A 26,959-nucleotide genomic window follows, 5' to 3' on the forward strand; every position below is an offset into this window, starting at 1 on the left:
GACTGAGTATATGAGACAACAACTACAGTTTTTTTATACCCTGCACTTGTTCCTGACAGTTTTGTTTGAGGAATGAAGGACACGATCAGCTTTTGTGAAACTCTTTCAAAACACTCCCACTGTTCCCTTTATTCACTATGTGTCATTATGTGTCTGATCTGTTTACTGATTTGAAGTAGTTAAGTAGAGGAAGATAGAGGAAATGAACTTTATCTGAGACACAGCAGCACATGTCAAATCTGCTTATGTTCCTTCTACAGTCAACAGAAACAATAAAATTTCCACATGGTGATTCATCCCATCCAAAGGAAATCATGTGAAAAGTTTCTCTTGGAGGTGCCTATTTCTCCTCTACTGGCTACAGAGAAACTGTAAATATTCTGCTTAGATGTAGGTAGCTAACTCTCACATAGCTAGTAGAGCTTAAATCCTCTTTTTGATACTATTTAATTAACTTGGGCTAAAATTAGAGCATTGGACAGCATGTTTCTACAGCAGCTCTTCAGTTTACACTGAAAAATGAAGCCTGAAATTCTAACACCCTCCAGTATGTAAGATGCATCCAGTTCAACAAATTCAGCCAACTGAAACATAAAACTAAGTCTTCTCCCCATACCTGCAAAGGCCAGCAAAATGGGGAGAAAATGGTTCCTTGTTGTCAAGTTTCTGGGCGTCCAGGAAAGCAATTTAAAATAATGAGACCAGCTAAAAAAAAAGGCTACTGAAAACTGTGACGGATAAAATTAATGAAGTAACATGGCATGGGAGACTCATCTCACCCAGCTTTTCATGTCTGCATCTGCCAAATCAGGGTAAGACTTACATTATTCTAAGCATATTTTGATTCCACATTTCTCGCACCCAATCTACCCACAGAATGCAGTCCAGCCTAGTTTAGCTGCAGATGTGCACCACGGTTAGGTTAACCAGCATGCAAAGATCAACCAACATGAATTCTGAATTCTCTGTGCAAGGGGTCTGCTTTCAAGAGAACACTGCCAGGGGAAAAAAATCCCAAAGAAAAACCTGACTACCTGGAGCTTGCCAAGCATTAAGCAGCTTTGCCACCTTTGACTTTAGGAAGTTCCCAATTTCACAAGAACTAATCTGGCCACACTTGACACTTCTGCAAAATAAGCTGTTAGCCTCTTGCAACTTCACTTACTTAAAAGAAACTCTCCACTAAGAATCCTGCACAGCACCAGGCTGGAGTATTCCCTGCTCAGCAGCCCTCAGCTAAACTAAAAGCAGAGAACTCATCTGTTCCTCTCATTCAGTAACTCCCTGCTGTGCCCAAGGGACATAAGAATGGAACTATACCAATCACTACACAAGATAACAAGAGCCGGACATAAGGATAAGGAAAACTAAGAAAAAAATTTAAAACTAAACTAAAAAGAAAAAAAAAAAGCTAACTAGAGAATATGTTTAACTAATAAAGAATCTGTCTTCCATTTAAATCTTTCTCAGAGTCAATAATTTGCAGGAAAACCAGACAAAATATGGAAGAGTTGCTCAGTAAGGGAGACTCTGCACTGTCCCTTTAGGGTCCATCTCCCCACTGACAACGTATGACTAAACTTACATGTTCTGAAGCACAGCAGGAAATCAAAGACAGGATAGCACAATGCTTTCTTTGAAGGTACCTATCAACATCTCTGAATGAGGCATGTGTCCACTGAGAGGAGGGAAAAACACTAACTTTAACTGCGCAAACATAACTGTGCAGCATTGTAAAGGCACATGAGGATATTTTCAGTGACAGCTTTTATTCTGGCACTCTCTCATTTTTGGCTACCTGAGTCAAGAACTTAACACTTCCATAAAGCAAATTCATGAGAGGAGACACTCACATATTTTAGTTACCTAAAAATTCCAGTAACTCAGGACTCGTTGCTAGCTCCTCATCTTTGGAGATGAATTTCATGATATCATTGAACATAGCTCTTCGTTCAGAGATGTCAGATTCCCCCACAAAGAGAACTTTTCTAGGCAGGAGTGGAAGAGAAACCTGTGGATATCGTGCTGTCAGTCTCTGGTAGAGCTCTTCAATCTCACTGTACTTCTTGGAAACCTGCAATGAAAATGTGTTGCCTGGGTTCAATTCTTTACAGGAGAGACAGGAGCAGCAAAGCAGCAGTTTAAGTGCTGTGAAACATTAACTGTGGAAGTGGAAAACCATATATTAGCAAGGAGCTTTACACATGGCCTAGCAAAAGCCTGTTATGTACCCGGTGAATCCTCAAGCATTGTTGCTGGTCTTCTAATACTATTATTAAAATCCACAGCTTAATGGAATTAAAGTTCGTTGCCAGAATCCATTTGTCTGACTCATCAGCTAATGAAATACTGGGAAGGTCACCGCTCCAGACACTTTTCTGACAGCAGGAGTCCTTGTACACTAAAAGTGATGCCCAGTCCTGAGAGACAGGAGGAAAGAAAAGCCCTGCCTGGCAGGTATATGGTGGAGAAAGCTACCTATGTTTTTGCACCACTGTCCCATTCCTCACTCCTGGTGGCTTCAGTGCCCTTTGGTTGCTCAGGCCTAAAAAACTGTCACGTTTTCTGCCTTGAAGAGGACATGACCCAAAAACCTTAAGGGCAAAGACCTCAGCTGACCCCTGACTATTCAATCCACCCATGAGAAAATAAAAATCAACAACTTGGCCATGGCCTAAAAGGTTCTCATATAGGGAGAAGATGCCAACAGTGAATGGAGTCATTCCTTCTGTGGACAAAGACAGGAAGCCTGAGGAGTAATAAGGCTCAAGATATTGCAAGGAAAGCAATAGCTATGGGAATGTTGGTTTAAAAAGGTGTGGCTTTTATGACCCATTAAGTATTGAATTCAGTACCTTAAACCAATACACAAAACCCCCACACAAACAAAACACTACCTCTATGCAATATTAAACATGCATTGAGGGTGACTTCCCTGCTCTGTGTTGTTATACAGATAATATATTTGTCAAAGTCCTCCATGGACCAATAAAGTACCAAACTGTTTCAATTAATACAGATTAAAAACAACCCAAAAACTAGAGATAGGAGTGCATAGGACACAGATACTCTTTTAGGGTCCAGCTCTCATCCTCCTATAATGTGTTGCTGAACTCTAAGAGGGGTGAATCCTAATTAACACTGCAATATGTGCAGCATTGAACATACTGAGATGGATATAAAAGATGTAGAAACTCAAGCACCACATCTTGGAATGAAGGAATGCAGAGTTCTCTCACTGACACAGTGATAAAGAAAGTGAACCGAACAAAAAGCACAGAAGGGAAATGAGTTATAGATCAATGCAGAATCCCTACACTGCATCTATACAAGCAAACTAAACAGCATCAGGCACATTCCCAGCCACTGGAACCTGAGAGCATCTACTAGAAACCTCATTTACAGTGTCTACTGGAACCTGACAATGTCTGGCACAGTTCCTACACTCTGGGCAGCTATCACACCCCCAGGTAACTCTTCCGCCCAAGATTTGGCCCAGTGGAGAAACCTCTCAGCATCCAGTTTGGGTACTGATGCACATTGCAGATGGTAAGGAAGTTTAATCCTGCACATGCAGCCAGACTGTGAGCTGCCCTCCAGGCCAGGGAACAGACCCTGACAATAACAGGCACACCTCAACCAGTTCACCGATTCAGATGTGGGCACAAAGAGCAATAACCACCTCAGCTTTCATGCTTCCCTGCCTTTCACAGTAATTATCAGCCAGATGATTTGGAAAAGCATTTGCATTTCAGCTGTACAATGCTCACTGCGGGTTCAGTGTCCAGTCACAAAAGGCAAGCAGCCTTCTAACAAAGATCTGAAACACAACACCCAGCCTGAGTTCACAGGAATGAAAACCAAGAATTTTAGACTTGTCTTGTGAAAGCAACAAAGGTTAAGTGTGACTAACACTGTGCTCCACAAGAGGGATCTGAAATGCCATTCGGCAACCAAGCACTAAAGTGAGGGCAATAGAGATGTTCCAGAACATCATAATCTTCCCTTTGAAAGGCACCTCAAAAGGAGGGGGGAAAACAATTCCAGAGCTTCTGAACTGCTGTACATTTTTAGTTCACTAGGTCCCAGTAGCACTCTGAACAGGGTATGATGCCTGAGCCCCTCCCAAAAATATGCACAAATATAAGGGCAGGAAGGAATTCACTGGTGCTCTTTCAAAAGAATAAACATCATTACCCTCCATCCAGGAAAAAAAAAATTAAGTCTGATTTGCAAAAACCATTTAGCATTTAATTACTTTCAATAATAACTACCAAATTAACTTCTGAAAGCATTACAAGACAGCAGCCAATCAAGATTATGCCAAAACAGTTTTTTAAAATACTCTAACACTGAACTGAGATACACAAACTTATTTCTTTTCCCACTTAATTTTCATTCCTCCTCTATCAAAGTCTGTAAATTATTCATAAATCTCAATTTATGTCTAATTACACCACTGAACCTAAAGCAAACGCACACCCTCGCATCCCATCGCTAATTGCGCCTTTGTGGATCTGCGTGGGCTCTGAACAACAACGCCGGGAACGCACAGGAGACGCGGAATACCAAGTGTGACAGCACCGCCTCCAAAGCATACTGATGTGCTTCCCGGAGCCCGCAGCACACGGCGCAGGCCAATATCCAGCAGTGCCGGGATGCCCTCTGCTGGAACACAGTGATGTGTCAGACCTCCAGCCAAAACCATTCCCACCGACACAAGCCCAACGCTGGCTCCTGCAAGCCCCTGCCAGCTGGGGCTCCTCACCCGCTGTCCCTGCACCTCAAGCTCTGCAGCCACGGGCTCTCGACACCCTCGCTCAGCTCCGCTGCCAGATTTACCTTGGGTGTGGTGCTGGGAATGCAGTGGTAGGGCTGGCTGAGCACAACAGTCCCAGACTGGTGCGCCGTGAATCACCGAATGGTTCGGGCTGGAAAGGACCTGGAAAATCATCCAGTTCTATGGGCAGGGACACTTTTCCACTAGACCAGGTTGCTCAGAGTGCCATCCAACCTGGCCTTGAACAGTTCCAGGGATGGGGCAGCCACAGCTTCTCTGGGCAACCTGTTCCAGTGTCTCAGCACCCTCACAGTCAAGAATTTTTTCCTTACATCTAATCTAAACCTTCTCCTCTTCAGCCTAAGGTCATTCGCCCATGTCAATTGCAGGTCCTTGTAACCACACCCTCTCCTGCTTTTTTACAGCCCCTTTTTAGGTGACCCTGGAGCCTGGAGAAGGCTGAACAGGCTCTCTCAGTGTCCCCACAGGAGAGCTGTCCCAGCTCTATGACCACTTTTGTACCCTTCCTCTGGATCTGCTTTAACAGGTCCATGTCTTCCCTGTACTTGGGACCCCAGAGCTGGATGCAGCAGCACAGAGGCCTTGCAGGTTCCAGCACAGGTGCCAGACAGGTTCCACAGAGTGCATTTTTTCAAGTCAAATCCCAGACATGATGCAGACCATTCTCACACCTTTCCAGTTAGAAAGCACAGCTCTGCTGCAACAATTTTGGACCCTTTCAATTTGACATCTTCTGTCCATTTTCCAGGAGAAAGGTGTATCAGCACGTAACAAAATTAAATCTTGCCTTTCATGGTTATCACTCACAGCCCTTTGAAAATCGTTGATGGATCCTATGGCTCAAAATGTCAGAATAAAAAATAAGCACTGCTTTAAACCTCATTTTATCAATCCTATTAAGTAAACAAAGTTCCATTTGTTTAATATTCAAATATTTTTCTTCTGCTGCCTGTAATTCCTCCAGGTCTTGATCCTGCAGTTATCCTCTCCCCCTCCAAGCTCTAACTGAACTCTGTGAACACTGTGGAGCTAAACCCCCACCTCCTGTAAGTAAGCCTGAGTGCACACGCTTCAAGGAGTTCTGTCAAGTCACAATATCAAAGGCTCAATCTGCTTCACTTCAAAGGAGTTAATCATGCAAATACAGCAAAGCATGTGCACATTTGCCAGGTCAAGACCTTATTTGACTGTAACAATTAACATCCAACGCAGAACTTAAAAGACAGACAGGGATGGGTTGAATGTTTTTTTTTCCACTGGGAACAAATAAATAAGTTGAATGTGATCAAGTATAGCTAGAAGGTTAAGAAAACCACCACAAAGTTCAAAGTGAAAGTCTGAAGTTTGCTGATAATCCTTTAAATCTCATGCATGTGCCTTGCCCCCCTCTTCCCAAGGGCCTCACGCATGAAAGTACACACCGGAATGGCTGTAGGATACGAGCCTGGGACGCACAGTTGTGCGCAGAATTTGATCCCACTCACTATTAGTGCTAGTTACTGCCTCCTTTCCCTTCAAAGCTCCTTTAACTGCCCTGTTTCTGACCTCAAACTTGTCTTCATATGCTTTATATCTACTGCAAGGATTTCAACAAAATGGAGATCTTACAGCTAACTCAAGCCCTTTGCCAGCCACTGTACACCAACAAAGAGCACACTTGATTTTATAGTATTTTGTGAAAACCAGGGCTACTGTGACTTCTTAAAAAGCCCACTTCTTAACACTGTCAGAAAGGTGAGATCCAGCATCTCTGTCCTTTAAAACAACCACTAGCTTTGGGTACAGGAATCAAAAGCACTCCTGTTCTCAGGCAGCACAACCCAAGCTTTCGTTTGAAACTCCCAATTCAAGCCATACCAGAATTAATGTTGCTTAGTGACCCCGTGGGTAAGCATTATGGTAGATTTTAATTACATGACCACATGCTGTTCTCCTCATCTGTTTAGCCCAGCAGAGGAGCAAGAACTCTAATATTTCTTTTTAATCAACATGAATCCCTATTGGCTCCTGAACCTACTGCTACACTGAACACGAATTTTTTCCCTCCTCTCTCACACAACAGAAGCCATAAAGTGAAGGAATTTATCTTTACAACATACCTGCATGGTCAGGAGAAAGCAAAAAAGCCAACATATACAAAAAGGCAATAATGAAAACATAAATGAATACGCACCCATGTACTCATACACTCCCTCATTTTAAGAGAGGAAGAGCGTTCTATAGTAAATGTCTCCCTAAATTGTGCTATGCCTGTCAAACACCAGTAGTTATTTGTTCAGCTTTGAAAAAGAAAAAACTTGACTAACAAATAACATGTACAGAAGAATCAAACTGGATGTAGGTACAAAGAGAAGGCACTAAAGGCTGGATGGATTTTTAATAAGGCTGGGAAGGGAGAAGTTAATTGTTAAAAAAGCTAAGGTCTGGCTAGAAGAAATGCCTTTAAGAAAAGCAAAGCCTTTTCTTATTGTCACAGAAAATGGCAAATCTACAGGCAGTAATTAAATATCACCCTGGTAGCAGTACCAAAGAGAAAACCAATTTCCCTTTTTCAACAGTACAAGAGTATTCTGACCTTTGAAAGAAACGCAACTGACTTTTCCTTTAATTACCAAATATAACCTGAAGGTTACACAGTTCTACAACCCATTTGCCCTACTTTACAATCAACAGTTTTTAAAATTAAAAAGTCCCTCCAGTTTCTAAGAATTTACACCTGAATGTCATCACAGAAGTAAATTTCTTCTTCTGTTAATGCTTCACAAACACTTTAATTAGCAGTGCCATGATGCTGATTTTGCATAGTCCTATTAAGGCTGGGGAATGGGGCACTCCAGATTGTTTAGACACACAGTAAAGGCTTCACAGATCAGATCTGAAATCTCTTTTTGATGTTCATCTGCGTTTTGTCATAGGGCCTTAACACACTTCTCGATCTTGACAGGATGAGAGGACAGAGCCTCAAGCTGCACCAGGGATGTTGAGGGTGGACATTAGAAGGAATTTCTTCATGGAAATGGATGTCAAACATTGGAATGGGCTACCCAGGGAGTTGGTGGAGTTACCAGCCCTGGAGGCGTTCAAGAAATGTCTGGACGTGGCAGATGTTTGGTGCTCTAGCGCAGTTGACACGGTGGTGATCTGTCAAAAGCTTGGTCAATGATCTTTGGCTGTTTCCCACCCAAATGATCCTGTGACTCGATCCCGGGGAGCACAGCTAGCTAAGAAGATGCTTCTGCCTCGCTCACCATCCTTTCCCAGGGAAAGGAGCTGCTGGAGCCGCCGGTCCCCGCCACCCCCGGTGCAGGCCCTGAGGGCAGGGCGGGAGCGCCGGCTCCTCCGAGGCCTCAGGGACAGCGACAGGACAAGGAGGAGCCACAAAACACGGACCTGGCTCCCAGCTGGACAAAACAGACAATCCGAAAATCGGTATCCAGAGACAAGGAAAATGCTACCACGCCTGCCTGCCTTTAACCTACATGTCACCTCAGCACTGCGACACTGGCTTCCTCCTCCAGTTTGGCAGTTGCAACAAAAGCAAAAAAAAGAAGTCCCCTCTCCCATTCTGCTCCAGAACAGGCACAAAGTAGTTTCTTCTTCCTCCTTCATATGTCTCATCTCATTCTGCTTTGTGATTCAAATTTGATGTGTTAAATCTGCTGCCCATTGCAGCCTCGTTCTTCTCTGCTGCTCCTCTGGTACCTGGCTCTCTTACACTCCACCTGCAAACCCTCTGGGCAAGAGTCACAGCTCTTGTTTGTGCTGCTCCAGCATCCAGCACAACAGGGCACTGCACAGACACCCAGGGTGCAACCCGCCTTCCCTGGCAGCCACCAGGTTGAGCCATCTGCCTACACACAAGGCGTTATCAGCTCCCATGACAGTCATTGGTAAAATGATATTTTGGTGAAATATGACTGAAGCTCAACTCAACTGAACTAGTGGCACCTTGGATGCTGCACCTTGGATGCTGTATTCTCCTGCTGTTTCAGGGCAGTGCCAATGCCAATGCCTTCATGTTGTCTGTCACACCTGCCAGCCCTGTGCACACCTACGGTAACTTAGGGGTTTCTCAAATGGTACCAGATGTTTATGTTATGCAAAATGGGTGGGTTCCCCCACCTCACAGATGCTCAGCTACATCCTTTTCAACAGCACTGCACTGATGGGGATGTGAGTTTAGAAAACCAAATGCAGATATCTAATTATAGAGAGCAGACTGTTCTGCCCAGAAAAAGGCATCCCGTGGCATCTGAGATGCTTTGGGGTATCCAAGGAGCTTGTGTGCAGCAGGCTAATATCACACAAGATCAATAGGAAACCCACAACCTTGCTGAAGGCCAAATAGAAAATCCCAGGACACCTTTGAGTGCACACAGTGATCTGTGTGCAACTCTATTGACCCTCAAGAATTTCAGCCAGGAGTTGAAGCCCCCCGCTGCAGCTGTCTAAAATGTAGATACTTTCCCTTTACGGTCAAAGAAGAGAGACATTTCCAGAGGATGAGTCACATCATTCCCCTCTTCCTCACTGACCATACAAGCATGGACAGACTCAGATTAAAATATCCAACTTACAGAGAGATAAGTTACGACGGGTGAATCCCTCTATTCCTTCCAGTAATACATACAGACAAGACTCATCGGAATGAATCGATGCAAAGCATCCATCCTCAACCTCCCAGCTCATGGTTTTAAATTACTTTCACACAACAAACTATATAATATATCATATTTAGTCAGCTGAAAAAAATGTAACTGATGAGATAAATGTTATTCTCGTCAGGCTCCACCAGTTTTCCTCTTCAAGAAGAATGAAATGTCAGGAGGCCTCACCACAGGAGAAATCAGGAAGGTTCATTTCACTTGAGCAACTGAGTGCTAAAAATCCTCCCAGAGAGAGACATGGGAATAGACAACCCAGCAAGCACAGGGGCCACAGTACAAAGCCTGTCTCTCCTCTTTATAGACGAGCTGATTTTATCAACGTATTCTTACATGATGCAAAATGAAGGTAAATGATGACAGCCCAGCCTAACACCTCAGGTGTAGTCAGATTCTTTCTTCCACAGAGCTGTGTGGAAATATTACATAATATAAACAGGCACTGATGCATAAAAAAAGCAACTGCACATCCCCTTCTCTTATCTGCCCACGTCAAGGCCTTCCCTGTCCTAAAAGAAACTTTAATGCAATTGTGCAACTCACAGGCTCAAGGAACAGGTGTAAATCAGTACGGAAAAACAAGCTTCAAAATACCCATTTTTAGCCAGGAGCAGTTCCTCAGCTGACGTTATGAAATAGCCACATGACACTGGCACACAAAAGGAAACACTGCAGGAGCAAAAGCAGGCAGTCAGGGATGCGGAGTGAGAACAGAACAAACTCCTATGCCAGCACTGCTGCTTTTACCTTAGTTATATATAGCACAAAGTGTGGAATAAATGCAGGAGATCTCATTTGTTGTAAAGCATTTCTTTTCAATGCTGACAGATGTTTATTTGCAAATCAGAATATTTAAATAGGATTTTATCAACTATCTTCTATGAAGTCTGAGTTACACAAGAGGTCATGGTCTACCACGTAACCACACATTCACATCAGTCTGACATTAGTTATTGCCAAAACATCTGAAAAGAGCAGATGTTCATAGCATGCAACAGGGCATGTTCCTTTATGGTCAACGGACAGAGAAATGCACTCCTTGGGAGTGGTTCAGCAGGCAACTAAAAATCAAATAGAACATCCTAAATGCATCTTTTCCCATCAGCTTGACAGAGTCCCAGGGGCAACAACTTAAGAGGATGTGCATATGCCATAGGTGAGATTAATTCCACACGTTTTAAGTCATGTGCTGTGCTTTCAAACTTTTACTCTGCAGGTATAATGAAAAAGACAATCCAGATAAATAATGTTTTATATGGACACTTCCTTGTAAACCTCTCTTACTAAGGATTTTAAAAGCTGTGTCTAGGTAATAGATCCATTCAAATAAGCTACTATATATTTATTTCTGGTTTCTGTATGAAGTCTAGTACTGATACATGCATTGGAGAAACTAATTTCTAGCAGAACTTACAAAAAGCTTAATTGGTTTCTATTTGGTGATCCATAATGAAAAACGCCTTAAAGGCAACAACAGTCATCATCACTTTTACCTCCTGGAATAAAAAGTTCAATTAGTTTTTGGATAATGGAATACACAAAATAGAATAGGAATTGCAGAAATGGTAGAGACTGTGTTGCCCTACCAAGGACCTTGACCTGGAGAGGCTGTGATTGATGATGAAGCACCTGCTACAGCATGACAGAAATAATCAAAGCTGATTAAGAAAGCGATCACTAACACAGGTCTGATTAAGTATTTACCATAAATTGAACAACATCTTCAGGCTTGTGCTTTGCTGATTTGAAGGCAGCCAGCCGGGTAACAACGACGATGTGATATTCGACATGGCCAGACATCATCTTCCCACGGATTTCCTGGTACTGCGGCACTGACAAATCCAGCCCCGTATGCGTATTCTGAATTTGCCTAGGGAAGAAAATACACAACAGTTCAGGCACTGGCACAAAGCCTTTGAACTGTCCCCTCTCCCAGTTAAAAGTCCAAGAAAATCAATGCAAAGGCTCTCACTGGAACAGGACATCAGACAGACCCTGCCCCCAACACTTCCTACTCGGCAACAAGACAAACTGGAACATGACCTGTTTCCTATATTCCACCCCAAAGAACCTGCCATGAGCCACTGCAGGCAACATGACAGGAACACAGCATTTCTGTGAAGAGGTGTGGATTCATTCAGAACACGACTTCACTTGCAGGAGCTAAAAGCTCTCCTAACCCAGCATGGCAGGTGAGATCCCATGATCTCTCATCAGGTTTATTTTGAGACAAAGGTCTGTGCATAGTGACTCATTCCAAGCCCTATCTACCTCTCTTTTATCTAAGAACATTCCCAGGAATGACAGAGACAATAGCTGAAAGGTGCCAGGAGAGAAGGGAGCTCCCTGGAGCACAGAAACAAGCTGAGGTCTGTGAAGCCCCAACCAGGGAACCAGGCTAAAGCAAAAATACAAAGAAAGCTGCTGGAGTAGACTGATGAGCGAATCGTAGTTTCCATTTGTGAAGGTTTTTGAGGAAAATTAGACAAACATCAGGACTGAGCAAGTTATAGGAGGACATGATCCCTCAGAGCTGCCTTCTAGATAGAGTCTTGTTGCCGAACAGCCTAAAGGGCACACTAGCCAAAATATCTTGGCTTTCCCGCAGAAAATCCTAATGGAAACAGAACTACCTGACCCTTCATACCCATTTAAAGTAGACAACCACAGCATTAACCTCAGAGCTGCCAGCAGGCGTAACCACCTATGCTCCTCCTGGAGGAAAATGCAACACGGGAGCTGCTGCTGCAGTTCACTCAAGGCATTTTTTTCCTCCTGACCACTTCAGATCCACAGAACCATGGTGCCACCTTCCCCCTGGATTGCCACCTGAAAATATTTATGACTTTTTTGCAAGAGGAATGCCGGATCACATTAGACTGTTCACACATCAAGAGCAAGACCAAGCAGTTGCTGCTGGAGCATTGAACGATTATGTTTCAAGAGCCTGAAAACCAAAACTGATCAAAGATCCCTTCCCCAAAGTTATCCTACGCCAAGCCACAGAACACTCGCTGTCACTGGAACCAATTCACCATCCAGAGGACTGAATACCCTCTGAACACATCTCTGAGTACATCCCTCCTACGTGTGAGTGAAAGTTTTTTAGAGAAACCAAACTAGGACCATTAAACATTTTTTATGCCTTTTTAAACTTTAACCATGAGGATCAAGTTCCATCTTCCCTGGATTTCCTGCAGCCTGCAGAGTTCTTGTGGAATTCTCACCTCTCCCTTCAGGAAGTTTGTATTCATTAACAGAGGCGCCCTTTCACCTAAGGATACATAATGCATAGAACTTAATATGCACTTTCAAGAGGCTTAATCTAGTTTCAAACAAAGTAAGATTCCTCTCATCATGTCAAAACTTCATCAGCTCTCACAAAACTTGAGCTTCCCCAAGAAGCCAACCTCTGAATCTCCAATTCAAAGCTTGAAAAAAAAGCCTTTTAAAGAGAGTGTCTTGAGAGTTCTTACTAGGATAACAAAAAACAAGGACACAGACCCAGTTTTGGACCCAATACTCTTTGCAAGCCATGTTTAAAGCACTAGGGCTTTCTCTAACAACAGCTCTACTATCTCCAGTGTTTTGATGATGCTATTCTGTCTGCCCCGATACTCTCCTCATATTCTGTCAGTTAAGGACTTCACTTTAAACATCCAGTCAAGATTTTGTTCTCAGTTACATGGGGCTGGCTCCAACACACGACCAGTAGTGCCTATGTGTGAATACACAGGTGTCTGGCTTTCACACAGCAGCCTGTGGGATCTGCAAGTAACAACCATCATCTGGAACTCTGCCTCCTTCAGTGGCAGCCAAAATGCTGACTCTAAGGGTACCTGCCAGTAAAATCAGCTGTGTCTGGAGTTTTTTATAATATACCTGCAGCAGAGGATATGCTCTTCTAAGAGACTTAAAGATCACAATGCCCTTAAACACTGTTAAGATCACCAAAGGACTTTACACACTATGGCAGACTGTATAAAGAAGCAACTCCTGATCTGCAACCACCAATGCTGCCACTATGAATTTGCGCCCCCATGAATTCCTGGAAATATGGACAGTAAATGAAGCCACCTGATGGGGACTTGAGATAAGATAAAGGTGCTACTATTGTCCAAGTTATCTCAAGCCTAAGGAGAGTTAAACAAGACTGGGGGAGAAGTGTGTAACACTGCAAGGAGTCCATGGGAAAGGCCAGCTCAGCAACTGTGCTGAAGGTCAGTTCTGACTGGAGGAGGAGACCATAGTCCACTGACTCAAGAGACACACTGAGCACAGGACATTCACACTCACACACAGGCCTAGGGGTATTTATCCCTTCTGATGGGGCATAATGAGCTCAACTACACAAGCATGAGAGGCAGCTGTTGTGTCTTAAAAGGTGTCATAAACCATTAAAGACACTCAAAGCAACCCCAGATTTATTTCTGGAGCCTTCCATCAGAGGACTATACATGATTCACAAGTGTAGCAAAAGACAGTGCAAAACTCTCCCCTGTAGGGGAGGTGCTTGGGCAAACCCACATATACCTTAATGTATATTAACCCATTAAACTTTATGTTTTGAGGGACCCTTACCACCAAAAAGGGTGAAGAAGAACCAACAGAACACTGCTAGATCCACAAAGTTAGTAATTATATTTCTACTTAATTGTTCTCTCTCTGCCTGCCCCCACCCTCTTTTCTGTCTTTCTCTCTCTCTCTCACACTTTTTACTAAATAAAATCGGCATTATTGATTTTGGCATATGATCTCATTTGCACATTAATTTGGGTAGAAGCATCTTTCTCTAATACTCACAATAATCAGATCTTAACAGTTCTCCAGATGTGCAGTCATTCAGAAGTTGTGACTGCAGCTATGGCAGCAAAAAGGTCTGTCACCCACACTCAGGAATGATTTACTAAGCTGGGGCAGTGCGTGAGTTACCAGTCCTTGAGAGGATGTGTAGATGTGGCACCTGGGAACAGGGTTTAGTGATGGACATGGCAGTGCTGGGTTAATGCCTGGACTTGATCTTAAAGGTCTTTTCTGTCTCAAATGAGTCTGTGATTCTACTTCTATTAACACAGAGTATAAATGACTAATTAACCTGCTTTTCACCTCTAATGCAAATAAAAGGAGTCATGACTAGTGAACCATCCTCAAGTGGCCTTTAGCTGAAAACACCAACCATGTACAGATGTTCTGAGATGACACAGTGACAATTCCACTGTAAGAGCTGCTGAATTAGAGAGTTCTGAAACTGTCATGAAGTTAGTAAGTACCTTATCTATACCCACGGGTTTTCTTTTAAAGTTGTTCGAAGTCTGTGCTAAAATATCATGGAAAATGATTATAGGGAGGGGGAATAGCTACATTTTTGTTTGTTTGCTTTAGGCCTTATGATCACTTTCATTATCATCTCCTACAGGAAACCCACCCCTATTATCTCTTCCATAGTAACAGGATTTCTTTTTAAATAGAAAACTGATTCTAAACAAACAGAAATCAGCAGGGAGGCTGAGACAGACAGAGCATACTATCAAAAGTGCTCCCTAGTTCTTGTAATGCCTTCAAAATAAGCAGCCTTAGTGTTTTAATTAATTACAGTTATTGTTATTCAAACAGAACCAGCACCTGCAAGCCCCAAGACAGAATATAGTTTCACTGCACTTTTCACCTAAAACACAATTATTTTTACACTTGTAGCTTTAAAAAAAAAAGCAGCAAAAGGAGAAAACTGGTTGTTTTACCTGGACACACAGGTTTATTGCTTCTACTCTTTACTTGAATCTAGCTTATCTCCAGTTTACACTTCTGTCTACAAAACAGACAGTTCACTGGAGACCTGGGCACATGGTTAGCCTTCCTAACAGGAATCACTTCAACCAAGTACAAGGAGACCATTCACACCAGCAGCACTGGTGTGAATCAGATCATTGCACAATCAGATCATGCAGGATCGGCCCAGAACAGAGGAAGTGCAGACTATAAAGGTCAGCTAAACTGAGCAGCTTCAACAGCTCACAGAAGAGCTGGATTTTCACTCCAGCTCCAAAAAGACCTTCACTTTTTTATTTGCATATAATAATTAATTTGTATTTTAATTAATCTGCTTTCTGTGCTGAAAGGCCAGCATTGGGGGTGGGTAATAGCTACCTCCATAAAGAAAGTAAAATAAGAGATGCAATTGCTGTGACCAGAGAAACATTTATTCCAGCATCTGTGTGGCCAGGAGAGGTCTGTGCTTCCTGCCGTGATAAAGTCAGCCCTGCCAGCAGCACCCAGCTCCAACAACCTCCCTCCACAGGGGACCAAACTGTGACATCCCTGGTCATAACATCAGGAGAAGAAAAAATGCACAACCAGTTTTATTTATTAAGTGAAGGCAAAGTACTCACCAAATAATTTATTTCTCTGTACAGTCTAGCTACAAGCATACAGATTTTACAGTCTCCCCAGAGAAGTGATCACAGCACCAAACCTGACAGAGTTGAATAAATGTTTGGACAATGCTCTCAGGCACATGGTGTGATCCTTGGGACGTCCTGAGCAGGGCCAGAAGTTGGACTCAATGATCCAACTCAGGATATTCTATGATTCCATGATTTATATTACCATAGCAACTAGGAATCCTATTCGCAAAACAAGCATGGAGAAAAGGTCACAACTAAACAACTATTTCACCTCAGAAGCTAGAAAATACATTCACTTGCTAAAATCTTAATCCCACACATACATATATACCAAATTTTATCATTGACAGCATTCCAGTTTTCAGTGGGACAATTTGCAAGTGGGTCTTTTTCAGTCTAAAAATTTTATAATTAATCCAGGTGTTCGGATTTCCATTTCCAAGACTAAACTTAATATAAAGTCAGTCCTACAAAACATCTGTTAGTCACATCAGATACATTTGAAGGTTCTAGGCCACTGCCTCAAGGCAAGTCCAGCCTTGATATAGCTAAATATTTTAGGATTAAAATAATGGCTTTGAAGTTAAAGTGACTGAAATAGCCATAATTTATGTTCTAGGAGGTAAGGACCTTGCTGAATCAACACTTCTGCTTCTCATGTCTCTTCTGATAGGAGACTGCTTTCATGTGGTCTCAAATAACCCGTGGGAATTAAAAAAAAAAAAAAAAAAGGATATCTATCAATTTCCCTATAAAAGATTGCCATAAGCATTTTCTTCTTGAGGCATTTCTCATGAGCATTCCTTTACCACATCTAGGAAAAGATCAGGTTTAAAAATTTAATGCAATGGAAAACAGCCACGCCTGCACCACGCAGGGGACAGCTTCGAGAAGGTGAGAAAGGAGAATAAACTCTTTTTTGCCTATTTCTGGGCTTCCAGCCATAGTGGGCACAGCAGTGGCAAGAGGCACCAGCCGAAGCACTGGTGACACCGCGCCTCCAAGAGCCCGCCGCACACGCCAGGATCAATCCCGATTCCTGCCCACCCACCTCGAACACACCGACAAAATGTTCCGGGAGGGCGACAGCACACGCTGCGCCACAGCGAACGGCAAACGACCCGGAGTTATCACAAGAGGAGAGGGCACACAGGGCGGGCCAGGGATCTCCCCCGGCTGTGAAATGCAGGAGAACTGCAGAACATCTGAAGCGCCCCGGGGCAAACTGCGCAGAACCACCCGGCTTTCCCTCAGCCTCCGCCACCCCGCGCTCTTTCCTTTCCTTTCCCCTCTCTCCTTCCCCCGCTCCCTCGCCCGGGCTGCCCCGCCGAGGCCGAGGCTGATGCGGGCGCGGGGCCGCTCCCCAGCCCCGTCCCCGGTACCTGGTGGTGACCAGCACGGCGGGCGCCGGGCCGCGCTGCTCCATGGCCGCGGGAGGAGGGCCCGCCTCTCTTCCCGGGGCTGGACCGGCCGCCCTGCCGGATGTCAGGCGGCGGTGGCTCCGGTGCAAAACGAACGGGGGGGAGAAAACGTCCGGCACGAGGCGGAAAAGAAAAACGCGGCTCGTAGTCGGCAGGATTCGAACCTGCGCGGGGAGACCCCAATGGATTTCTAGTCCATCGCCTTAACCACTCGGCCACGACTACACCGACGAGCGGGTGTGCCGCCGTCTGAACCCCATTAACTCATCCCCGCGCTTCCTCTTCCTCCCGGGAGCGAAACTTCCCCCGAGCCTCGGTGCATCCCTGGGCGCTTCTCTTCCTCCTCACGGGAAACAGCTCGCACGCGTCTCCCTGCTCTGAAACAACGGGCACGGCGCTGCTCACCCAACCCCATCCCGAGGCAGGGCCAGCCCTGGCCACACACCTCGGAGCGGCTGTGTGTTCCGAAGTTTATTTTGGGAAAGAAGAGGGAAGCAGCTGGTCCTCCTGCTGCCCCCCAGGTACCCGCGGCCGAGCTGGGCAGCCCCGGTTGGGTTGCAGGCCGCTGGGCGTACCCGGGCGCTTGGTTATCAGCTTCTCTGCGCTGGTGGGCAGGGCTCCTGCAAGGAAGTACTTGGGGAAAAAAGCTTCGGGCCGGGCGCAGCTTTGTGGAATCACGGAATTACAAAGTCCTCATGGTTGGAAAAGACCTCTGAGACCACGGGATTCGATCGTTTATCCATCCACCATGCTCACCACTAAACCATAACTCTAAGTGCTACATCCACATGTTTTTTTGAACACTTCCAGAGACAGCAATTCTCTACCCTGACCAGCCTGTCCCAATACCTGACCACCCTTTCAGTGAAGATTTGTTTCTTAATACCCAATTTAAAGTTCTTTAGGTGCAAATCGAGGTTATGTCTTCATCTGGCACTGTGTTACTTGGGAGAAGAGTCTCACCTCCACCTGGGTGCATCCTCCTTTCAGGTGGTTGTAGAGAGTCACAGGGTTCCCCCCTGAGCCTCATTTTCTCCAGGTTAAACACCACCAGCTCCCTCAGCTGCTCCTCGTTACATTTGTGCTCCAGACGCTTCTCACCAGCTCTGTTGTCCTCTGGACAAAGAGAAATCGTAGGTGATGCCAGGCAGCATTTTAAAAGTGATAAAAAACAGATGCTGACACTGCATCAATGCAGCCCGTCTCCAAATAAGCTCAGCAGCTCAAGTGGGTATCTCAAGCAGTGTCCCCAGAGAGGGGCAGCCCTTGAAAGCGGACCTAGTGAATAGATCAAGACTTTTCATCCCAGAAAGGAACAGCTGGAATAGTTTGGGATGTGATGGAAATGTCAAAATCAAGAGAGGTCCGAAGTGGCAGATGCAGAACAGTCTTTCGATGCTTGTGGTGAAACGAAATCTGGAACATGAAACCCACGAGTCAAAACAGAAAAAAAAGAAAAGGAGGCTTCATAGGTGGGGTTCCTTCCTAAATCCCCATTGTTTTCTCTCCCTGCCTCTGCAAACCTTTCGTTAAGCAGAGTGTAAACAACACCACCCAGCTGCAGCCTTTCTGGCACAGGAGTTGCAGGTTCCGGAAGTGCTGCAAGCCACCATAAAATGCTTTTGGAACATGAATCATTCTCATGTGACCTCTGAATGGTTAAAAAGCCCTGAGGTGGAGTTCCTGAAAGCATATAATGAACAGTTTTATGGCTAAACAAATTGCTTCTCTAATGGCATTTTTATTCCCATTTGACTTCCTAGATAATGCAATTTATTCAGATAGTAACAAGGAGTAAGCAGCTGGCAGTTTGCTGTCTGAGACAGCAAAAAATAGAGCAGGACCTGAGCCATGAGTTCCCACTGAAGCTTGTCATGGTCACTGAGCAGTGTCCTTCCAGGGGTTGCCAAGTGCATGTGAAGATGCTTCAAAAGCTGGGGATTGTCCCCCCAGACAGAGGTGTTTGCTTGGCCCCAGTAAGCTGTCACTCTGTCCTGGAGAGGCTGTGTAGGCTAGGTCTGTGCACTCATGAAGAAGTCCAAGCATTGCCTGTTTATCTAATTTCCTAACAAGTCTTGTCATATATGACATTTTTATAACTCCACAGCCCATATCATCATAACATATGAATAAAACAAGTGCCTCAGAGGTGCTAACCTCTGAAGCTGTGGAAATAATCAGCTGATTTTCTTATGAGATAGGGCAGGTCTTTGTTCAGATGGTGACTGGGAAGAGTGAACCTGTGCATAAAAGGTGGACACAAATCAAACCTGTCAGGAGAAAACTAATATGCCAATAGAGCTGTCTGCAAGTGCTAAACATCAGCTTGCCTCTTTGAGAAGCAACCTCCCAGAATACTTGTAGTTTGATTCCCGTTACTTTGGATGCCACACAGAAAGTTTCTTCCACTGAACCAATTTTTTGACTCAATTATCCACTGGAAACCTGCAGGTGAAAGCCTATGGGAGAATATGCAAAGAATCTGAGAACCAATACCAGTAATAGTAATCACTTATAAACTTACATTTTCCTACCTACTACTTGGGTTGCCCTTAGCTGTTCCTCTCGCTTTCATGGTCCCCTTTACCTCAGTTAAATTGTCTATGAGCAAAGAAAACACAAAGAAACTCTAAAATTTCTCTAAAATTTTCTTTGGGATTTCTGGCTTTTTTCCCTGCCTCTTAGCTCTGCAGTACTGACTGGTATGGTACATTGCTTGACTTGTTTTTATCCATTCTTTTTCTGTTTTTTTTTTCCCCTTCCTTTCCATACCCTCAACAAGCTGAATCAGCATATTCATGCAGTCTGTATTTACTAACCTAATTTATGCATAGCCTCTGTAGTAAAACTATTAATTAATTTGCATAGAATAACTGCCTAAATACAAATACATATTATTTTACTGCAGGAATGTGTGGTACTGTACTAGAGCCTCTGTGGTTTCTGCATAAATGAGGTGAGGCCAAAGATGACTGCTCCAAGTGGGAGAAGATACTTGAAGAAAAGGAGGTCAGTCTGATTTCAGTCAAAAGCCTCTAAAAAGTAAAGGAAAAGAACGAGTGGAAGACAAGTAAATAAGCTCAATAGGAGGTTGAATGAGTTTTATTTGTGTTCAAGATGTCTGAGCATTGGGAAGTGTCTAGGTAAGAGGAGCTCATGCTGAAAAATTATATTGTCCAGGAAGGCTAAGATAATAGCCCTCCCAACACAGAGGTAATAGAGAAGCCAGGTTTTAAACAAAGGGTTTATGGAGAGATGCATATAACCTCTTTAACAAGAGGTGTAGCTGTTTCATGAGTCAAATGGCTGTTTCTGGTTTTACTACCACCATTAAAAAAAAAAAAATCTTTTAGCTGTCATTTCACAGAAATAAAAGAAAATGAGTTATTCTTAGAGCTCAAAACTCAGATACCTACTATAAACAAATCCCAACTGCAGTACAATATTGTTATAAATGTCATGATTTTGAGACACCTTTTGACATTTGGGTTCAGTAGTATGGTTCTGCTGGTCTGGGAGTACCTCTGCATAACTATTTTAAGGCCTATGTCCTGAGCTGACTTCCTTAACCTTGTTTCTACACTGACATGGTCTAGGTTTCTACTTTACCCAGTGGCTTATCACTTTGTGCTAATGTCCTGAGGTGACTGCATGGTCCAGTATCACCATAGGGTGTTTGTTTGTTTTTGTTTAGTTAGTTAGTTTGTTAGTTAGTTTTCCTCAGAAATGAATCCTGGGATGCGGGACAGCTATGAAACAAGAATATGTTCTGTCAGAGCTACTGTGTCCAGCACTGGCAGGACTCTCAGAGCAGAGGGTTCCTGGAGGCTCAGCAGCAGCTGCTAAATGAGTTCATATAATTTTTCCCCACTTCTTTCTTCCTTTTCATGACCAGTGTTTTTACTCTTCTTCCACAGTACCTCTCTGCTCTTCTAACCATTGACTACATGCAAGAGCAGGAACTGCAGGTGTTTTCTTCAACACAAGGAAAAGCACTGAAAAATAGTGTAAAGGGGTTGAGGTGGTTCTTGTGCTTCTGAGTCAGCTCTTACCAGGTGAGGTGGGCATCCCGTGCCACCCTGCACTGCTCTCTCATTAATCCTCTGCCCTGAAGTGTCACAGGTCAGGGAGACCCGGTTTGAGCCTCCCTCCCAAATCCTGCTCCCAGGCACTGAGCACAGGCCCATTGTGTGTGAGTATTACACACTCAGTGCTTCAGACGCTCGGCTGAGAGTGACTTAGGTTCAGCTCCTCAGGTTTGTTCGCCTCTGGATGCGTTTTCTGTCCACTAGAGAGCACTCAGATACCACCTATAAACGCAGGGTGGGCGCTGGCGCTGCCTGCAATCCCCTGCTATGTCGTCGCTCTGGTTCTGCATGCGGCAGAGTTAATTTTCTTCGCAGTATCTGGTAAACCGTGACACTGACCCTTTGGGAGCCCACTGCCCAGCTTGTCTGGCACCATTCACTCACACACACAATCCCACCAACTCCAGTGTAACCCTCAGCTCGTGCTCAAAACCTGACTCTGGGACCACTTACACTGGGATTTTCTGTAGAGTTGGTCAATCAGTGATGCATTTGCAGTTAGGACTGATGTTTGTATTTACTTTTGATGCACAATTTACTCCCAATAGCTAACTTTCACTAACTCATAGCCCAAAGGGCTTTTCTCAGCCACCTGCCTCGACATGAATGTAGGGGACTGAGTGGTATGAAAAAGGGGAAGAATTGCCACGTGTGCTCGAGGGCTGCTCACCAGCCATCTCCAGCAGGCCCTGACGTCCCACAAAGGGTTAAAGCAAGGAAGAAAAACCTCTCAGAGCCTGTTAAAATACTGAGTGATTTGTGGCTGGGGTCTGTTCATTCTGTTCGATGCAAACGGACTGCAGCCCTGCAGTTTAATCCCTCTCTGTTCTTCACAGGGGCACGGAGATGAAGGGTCTCCATCAGGGTCAAGGTGTGACCCCATGAACTCATCCCAGGGTCATGTCTGTCTCCTGGACACTGAGCAGGGACCAGCTCTCGCAGCGCTGCATCCATGCCTGGGTGTGATTCTTGGCAGCCTGTGGATTTGCTTTTCATCTCCCCCAAAGCAACAGGAGAACAGTGAGTTTATAAGTCCAGAGGAAATTGTCCACCAAGTTTTGAATCCCTGGCAGAGGACTATCGCTGTAATCATGTCAGGATGAAGGGAAATCAGAGCCCTGCTTAGGGTATAGTAAATAAAATGTGGGAGGAAAAAGCAAGGACAGAGGAACATATTTAAAAAAAAAAAAAAAAAAAAATCAGCTATGGAAACACTGTTTAAATGCTGAGCATGGAACTTTTTTTCAGCCTCGATTTGGGAGAAGTGCAATATAATTTCATTACTGAAAATGGCTGAGCTAAGATTCCAGTGAGATGATCACTCACTTATCACTCCTAACACTATTTGTTTTCAGATGACAATTACAAAACCCAGATGTGAACCACTAGGAGATTTTATATTAGGACTGGGCTTCTCAGTGAGTTTCAAAGGTAGCTAAAATGGTAGATTTAAAGTTCGCTCCTGTTATATGATGTGGTAAGGTTGTTGATAGGCTGTCATGGCAGTCTTTTAATCTACACACCTCCTAAAATCAGTATAGATTTATTCTGGAGAGAAGGGAGCAGAGTTATAGAGCTGTTATTCATTATGCCTCATGCTTTTCTCCCTGCTTTAAACGTTTAACCTGTAATATGATGAGCCACATGTCAGGAATAATCTGGTAGAAACCGTAGTTAATCCTTGCTGAAAGATAAGACTGGCTCTTGACCTGCTGCAGCCCTGGAATTAAAATTCCACCTCTCTTAAGTATTGGGGGTCCTAGGTAAATCATGGATAAGTTCCATGGTATCCAGTGAGGAATAAAATACGAAATTTTCTGGTTTGCCTCAGTTTAATAAAACCAGACCCTGGAATACAGAAAATTGTCTATATTATTCAAAAACCACATCTACAGTAGACACAGTAGATAGATACAGTATTTTTTTTTTTTTTTTCCAAAGAAACCATAGTTTTTGGGTAATTGAGTCTTTACATAGCAGCAATGGAAAGTATTTTCCCAGTCCAGGAAAAATGAAGGAACAGTCAATAACTGCACAAATTTCCACCTAAATATGTTGCCAAATTTTTCAAGTCTGTCTTCACCATACACCTGATCAAAGCCGGTGCCCAAGGATTTTACCATCTCATCCCTCACTCCCACCAAATAAGCTCTAGAGGTGTTTATGTTTGTGCTAAGTTATTTAGTTGGAGATGAGCAAGAGCCCAAGTTCTGCTCAGTTTTGGTGCTGGCTCGTGGTTGCTCATTACCTGTGTGAAAGTGTAGAAGTGGCTCCCTGTATGCAGATTCCTGACTGTTAGTGTAAAGGCTGAGAGTGATGGAGACCCAGGCTTCTCTGCTGAACTACCCACCAGAGCACAGTGTGAACCATCCAGGTTAGAGCTGGCCAGGTTTGGTTCCTGGATTTCCTTTTAAAATTAGGAAACCTTTCAGGGTCATTAGAATTGTTGGAACAATTCCTCCATTTTATGAGTGATTCTGGACCTGAGTGAAATTCTCCCAAAAGGAAAAATTTAACTTTTGGAATTAGCAAGAAAAAGAGAAAGGGCTGGGAGGTGAAGGGGTGTGAGTATGTTATTCTTCAGCACCTCTTCCTAAAAAGGTGTGTGCAATTGCTCTGTCAGTTGCCCCATGTATCTACCAGTCTCTGTGGCTGCTTCCCACTGAAAAACACTGCAGTAACCTAATGATCCATTTTAATTAAACACAACAGAAGAGGAAATGGCTGGACAACTTTCAGCTCCTCCAACCATAGTAAAAACCTGGCAGCTCAATAGGTGAGAGGCCAGGATTTGTGTCTCTCTAAGGGAAAAGCTGAGGCATAACCTCAGCAGATACCTGTTTGATTTGGCTCACCAGTTGCTTCTCGTATACCTCCAGTGTGTGATGGAAATAAAAGACAAGTACAATGCAGGGTTTTTTTGGTAAACTGAGTCACATTGGTTCTTCTGCACTCTTTTCTATCCAAGATAACAAATTTGGCAGATGCCATGAGAGCCATTTCAATGGCTCAACCTTTTCTAGGTGACAGCAACCCAGGATAGAGTCCAAGGAGGTCTGCAAGGTGCCTATGTCTCATAGCACAATCAGTACAATCCATCTCATCAACCAGTCAGTCGTTCACACACAGCTGTAGTAGGAAGGTCAACATCTTTCCAGGTCATTGCTGTTTCTTTCAGGAGCTGAGTTTAGCTCACAGATTTTTTTTTTTTTTTACAATAAGCATTTTAAGTCAGATGCTCTCACTCTTACCAAGAAGGTGACTAACAGGCTCTGGGTTTCACCAGGTCATTTGTGACTGCAGTCATGGAGGTGTTACAAAGCAGTAACTACTTGCCTATCCAGTGTTACACAGTGAGATTATTCTTGCTTTAAATTAGATTTTGACCTGCTCAGCATGTTGCTGTGTGCTGATCTGTAAGACTGGCTTTGTAGTCAACGGACAAAAGGAAAAATTCTGGTCCAAAGAGTGGCACAGCTGATGTGTGTCTAACAAATCTCATGTTGTAGATCAAGTGAAATTAATCTACCCTAAACACTTCTTTATCACACTCCCCCAAAACATTTAATACTAAAGTGGCACTATATGGCTGTTGGAGATTTTAGAGAAGTGGGTGATTGAGCTTCAGAAAGACAGAGGAAAAAACATCACCAGAGAGGGATGTAGCCATTTATGGTGCAGTGGTGTAGCGAACATTTTGGATATTTTTCTCATGAGTCAAGTTTTCAGCTTTCTGTAATGCAAGAAGCAACCACCACCTGGTGAGAGAAACAATTAGCCTGAGGAGAGTAGAAATTAAGTCTCCTTGGGAGACCACATTGTTCAAGCTGGTCCTACAACCAGCTGTATCCATTCCCAGTTCATATGACTGGAGCCTAAGCTGGAATCAGTCACGTGGGCGTTCAAAGCTACAATTACAAAACCAGAATGGTGATTGCCACACGAGCATTATGCAGTCGGGGGAAGTGGCCTGCGCAGTGCTGAGCTGGGAAGTAAAGAGGGAGATGCAGGAATTGAGGAAGAGCTGCTGGCATGGAAGGGACTCTTTCTTCCTGACGCTCCACCAGGAGCATCCATTCCAATCCTGTGCAAGGTTGTAAATACAGCTTTAGAATTTCCTTAATCCTTCTCCCAAGCTGCCCACAAGAGCAGTCAGGAACCTGTTGCAAAAGAGAGGGCAAAACTAAGATGGGAAGTAGTGTGGCTGTCTCAGGGTCCCAGCCAGCAGTGGCTGAGGTCCCTTCCCAAGGCAGTGTTCTTTATTGCTCTTGCTGCCAGCTTCTCAGCTCCCCACCAAATACTAAAGGCCCAGATCTTTCTTCCTAAAAGAAAAGCCATTGTTTCTTGGCTGGCTAAGGTTCAGCCCAGCTATGCTAGAATAAGCTTTTGGGACTGAAAGGACTAAGGCAAGGACCACAGATAGTTCTGACAATGACGTAGGTTTTCTACACACAAGCCCATCAGGTACCCTGATGTGATCTCCAAAGTCTTCAGCATTTCGCTTGCCCAGGTAAATAGTGGTGTGGGCACACAGTTTGTGATGATTGGGAATGGGGCTGCTACCGAGCCTCATTCCTAATGGGCTACAACTGTGTAGGACAGGTGAACAGTATTGAAGGCAAAGAAACATGGAGTGCTGAGGTGTACCTGATCAATACAGAAGGGCAGAGATGGCACGCAGGTGTAATGCATGTAAGATGAAGGGTATTAAAGGTTGTACTGAAGAACAATAAAATGCTGATGCTTAGAGCCTGTTTTGGTGTCAGTTGTACCTCCTTCACCATAGTGCCAGGGAACCAGGTTGTTTCTGCCCGGCCCCAGGGACGCCAGAAGTCGGGGGCTTACCCCAACATTCAGGTGGTTTCAGGGTCCTTGCTCCCCTGCGCAGCTCCGAGCCGAAGGAAGAGACGGAGTTCTCAGGTTTAGATTTTTCAAGGTTGCATACTTCGTTTGTTGTTTCTTATCTTACAATTTTCTCGGAGTCCGACAAGATGTTCTCAGCTGCATGGATTCCTCACGTCTCCCCCCGAGCTGGGCTGTCCTTATCTTTTATACTAATTACTACGTATTTCTTATTTACTATTTCTTACCAATGTCTATCACTATTGCTAAAAAGGTCATCTTTACTTTGACCCAATCCTCACTAACTACTTTGTGCCACGTCAATGCAGCAATGGAGTGAGGGAAGAAGAAGGAGAAGAAGAAGGAGACAGCGCCCCAGATTCTCCATCTTGTCCCCATTCACTTCAATGCTAGAAACCTAAAACTATTATTTTCTCATTCTGTGATAAGCTAAACTACTATTTCTCACATTCTTGTGGCCTGTAAACCTTCTCTCAGTGTAGGAAGTTTTTCCCATGGACTGAAATCAAAGCCAGTGTCTCTCTGAGCTCTGGGCTGGGGTCCCAGACCCCCCTGCCCAGGTCCCTGACCCTCCAGGGCAACCAAAGGAATGCCCTGGACTCCAACACCAGGTCAGCATTATTACAGAGTTAAGAGGGCCTCTGGTGTGTTTTTGGACTCAGACACCAATGAAGAGTTCTTGGGGCAGTTTAGTTGTTAACACGGGCTGGGGACTTCTCTC

The 26,959-nt window shown here is 44.2% G+C and overlaps 1 protein-coding gene and 1 non-coding gene across 3 annotated transcripts in view; both read right to left on the reverse strand.

Annotated features, from left to right (window-relative positions):
* The window catches only part of HS1BP3 (HCLS1 binding protein 3), a 54,849-nt gene extending 36,985 nt beyond the window's left edge, over nucleotides 1-17,864 (reverse strand). The window contains exons 1-4 of one of the 2 annotated variants that reach the window (XM_040060393.2): nucleotides 17,733-17,834; nucleotides 17,249-17,451; nucleotides 11,170-11,335; nucleotides 1,867-2,074 (exon numbers count right to left, since the gene is read on the reverse strand). In XM_040060393.2, the coding sequence (XP_039916327.1) occupies nucleotides 1,867-2,074; nucleotides 11,170-11,335; nucleotides 17,249-17,292 (418 nt within the window). In that variant the 5' untranslated portion in view covers nucleotides 17,293-17,451; nucleotides 17,733-17,834. Of the gene's footprint in view, nucleotides 1-1,866; nucleotides 2,075-11,169; nucleotides 11,336-17,248; nucleotides 17,452-17,732 lie in introns of both variants that reach the window. The other variant, XM_040060394.2, reaches the window with a different exon arrangement.
* On the reverse strand, nucleotides 17,431-17,512 carry TRNAS-AGA (transfer RNA serine (anticodon AGA)). The gene has a single exon. It is a non-coding gene; the product is annotated as a tRNA-Ser (tRNA).
* Nucleotides 17,865-26,959: the final 9,095 nt, after the last annotated feature.

This window comes from Hirundo rustica, chromosome 3, assembly GCF_015227805.2.
Source record: "Hirundo rustica isolate bHirRus1 chromosome 3, bHirRus1.pri.v3, whole genome shotgun sequence".
NCBI lineage: Eukaryota > Metazoa > Chordata > Aves > Passeriformes > Hirundinidae > Hirundo > Hirundo rustica.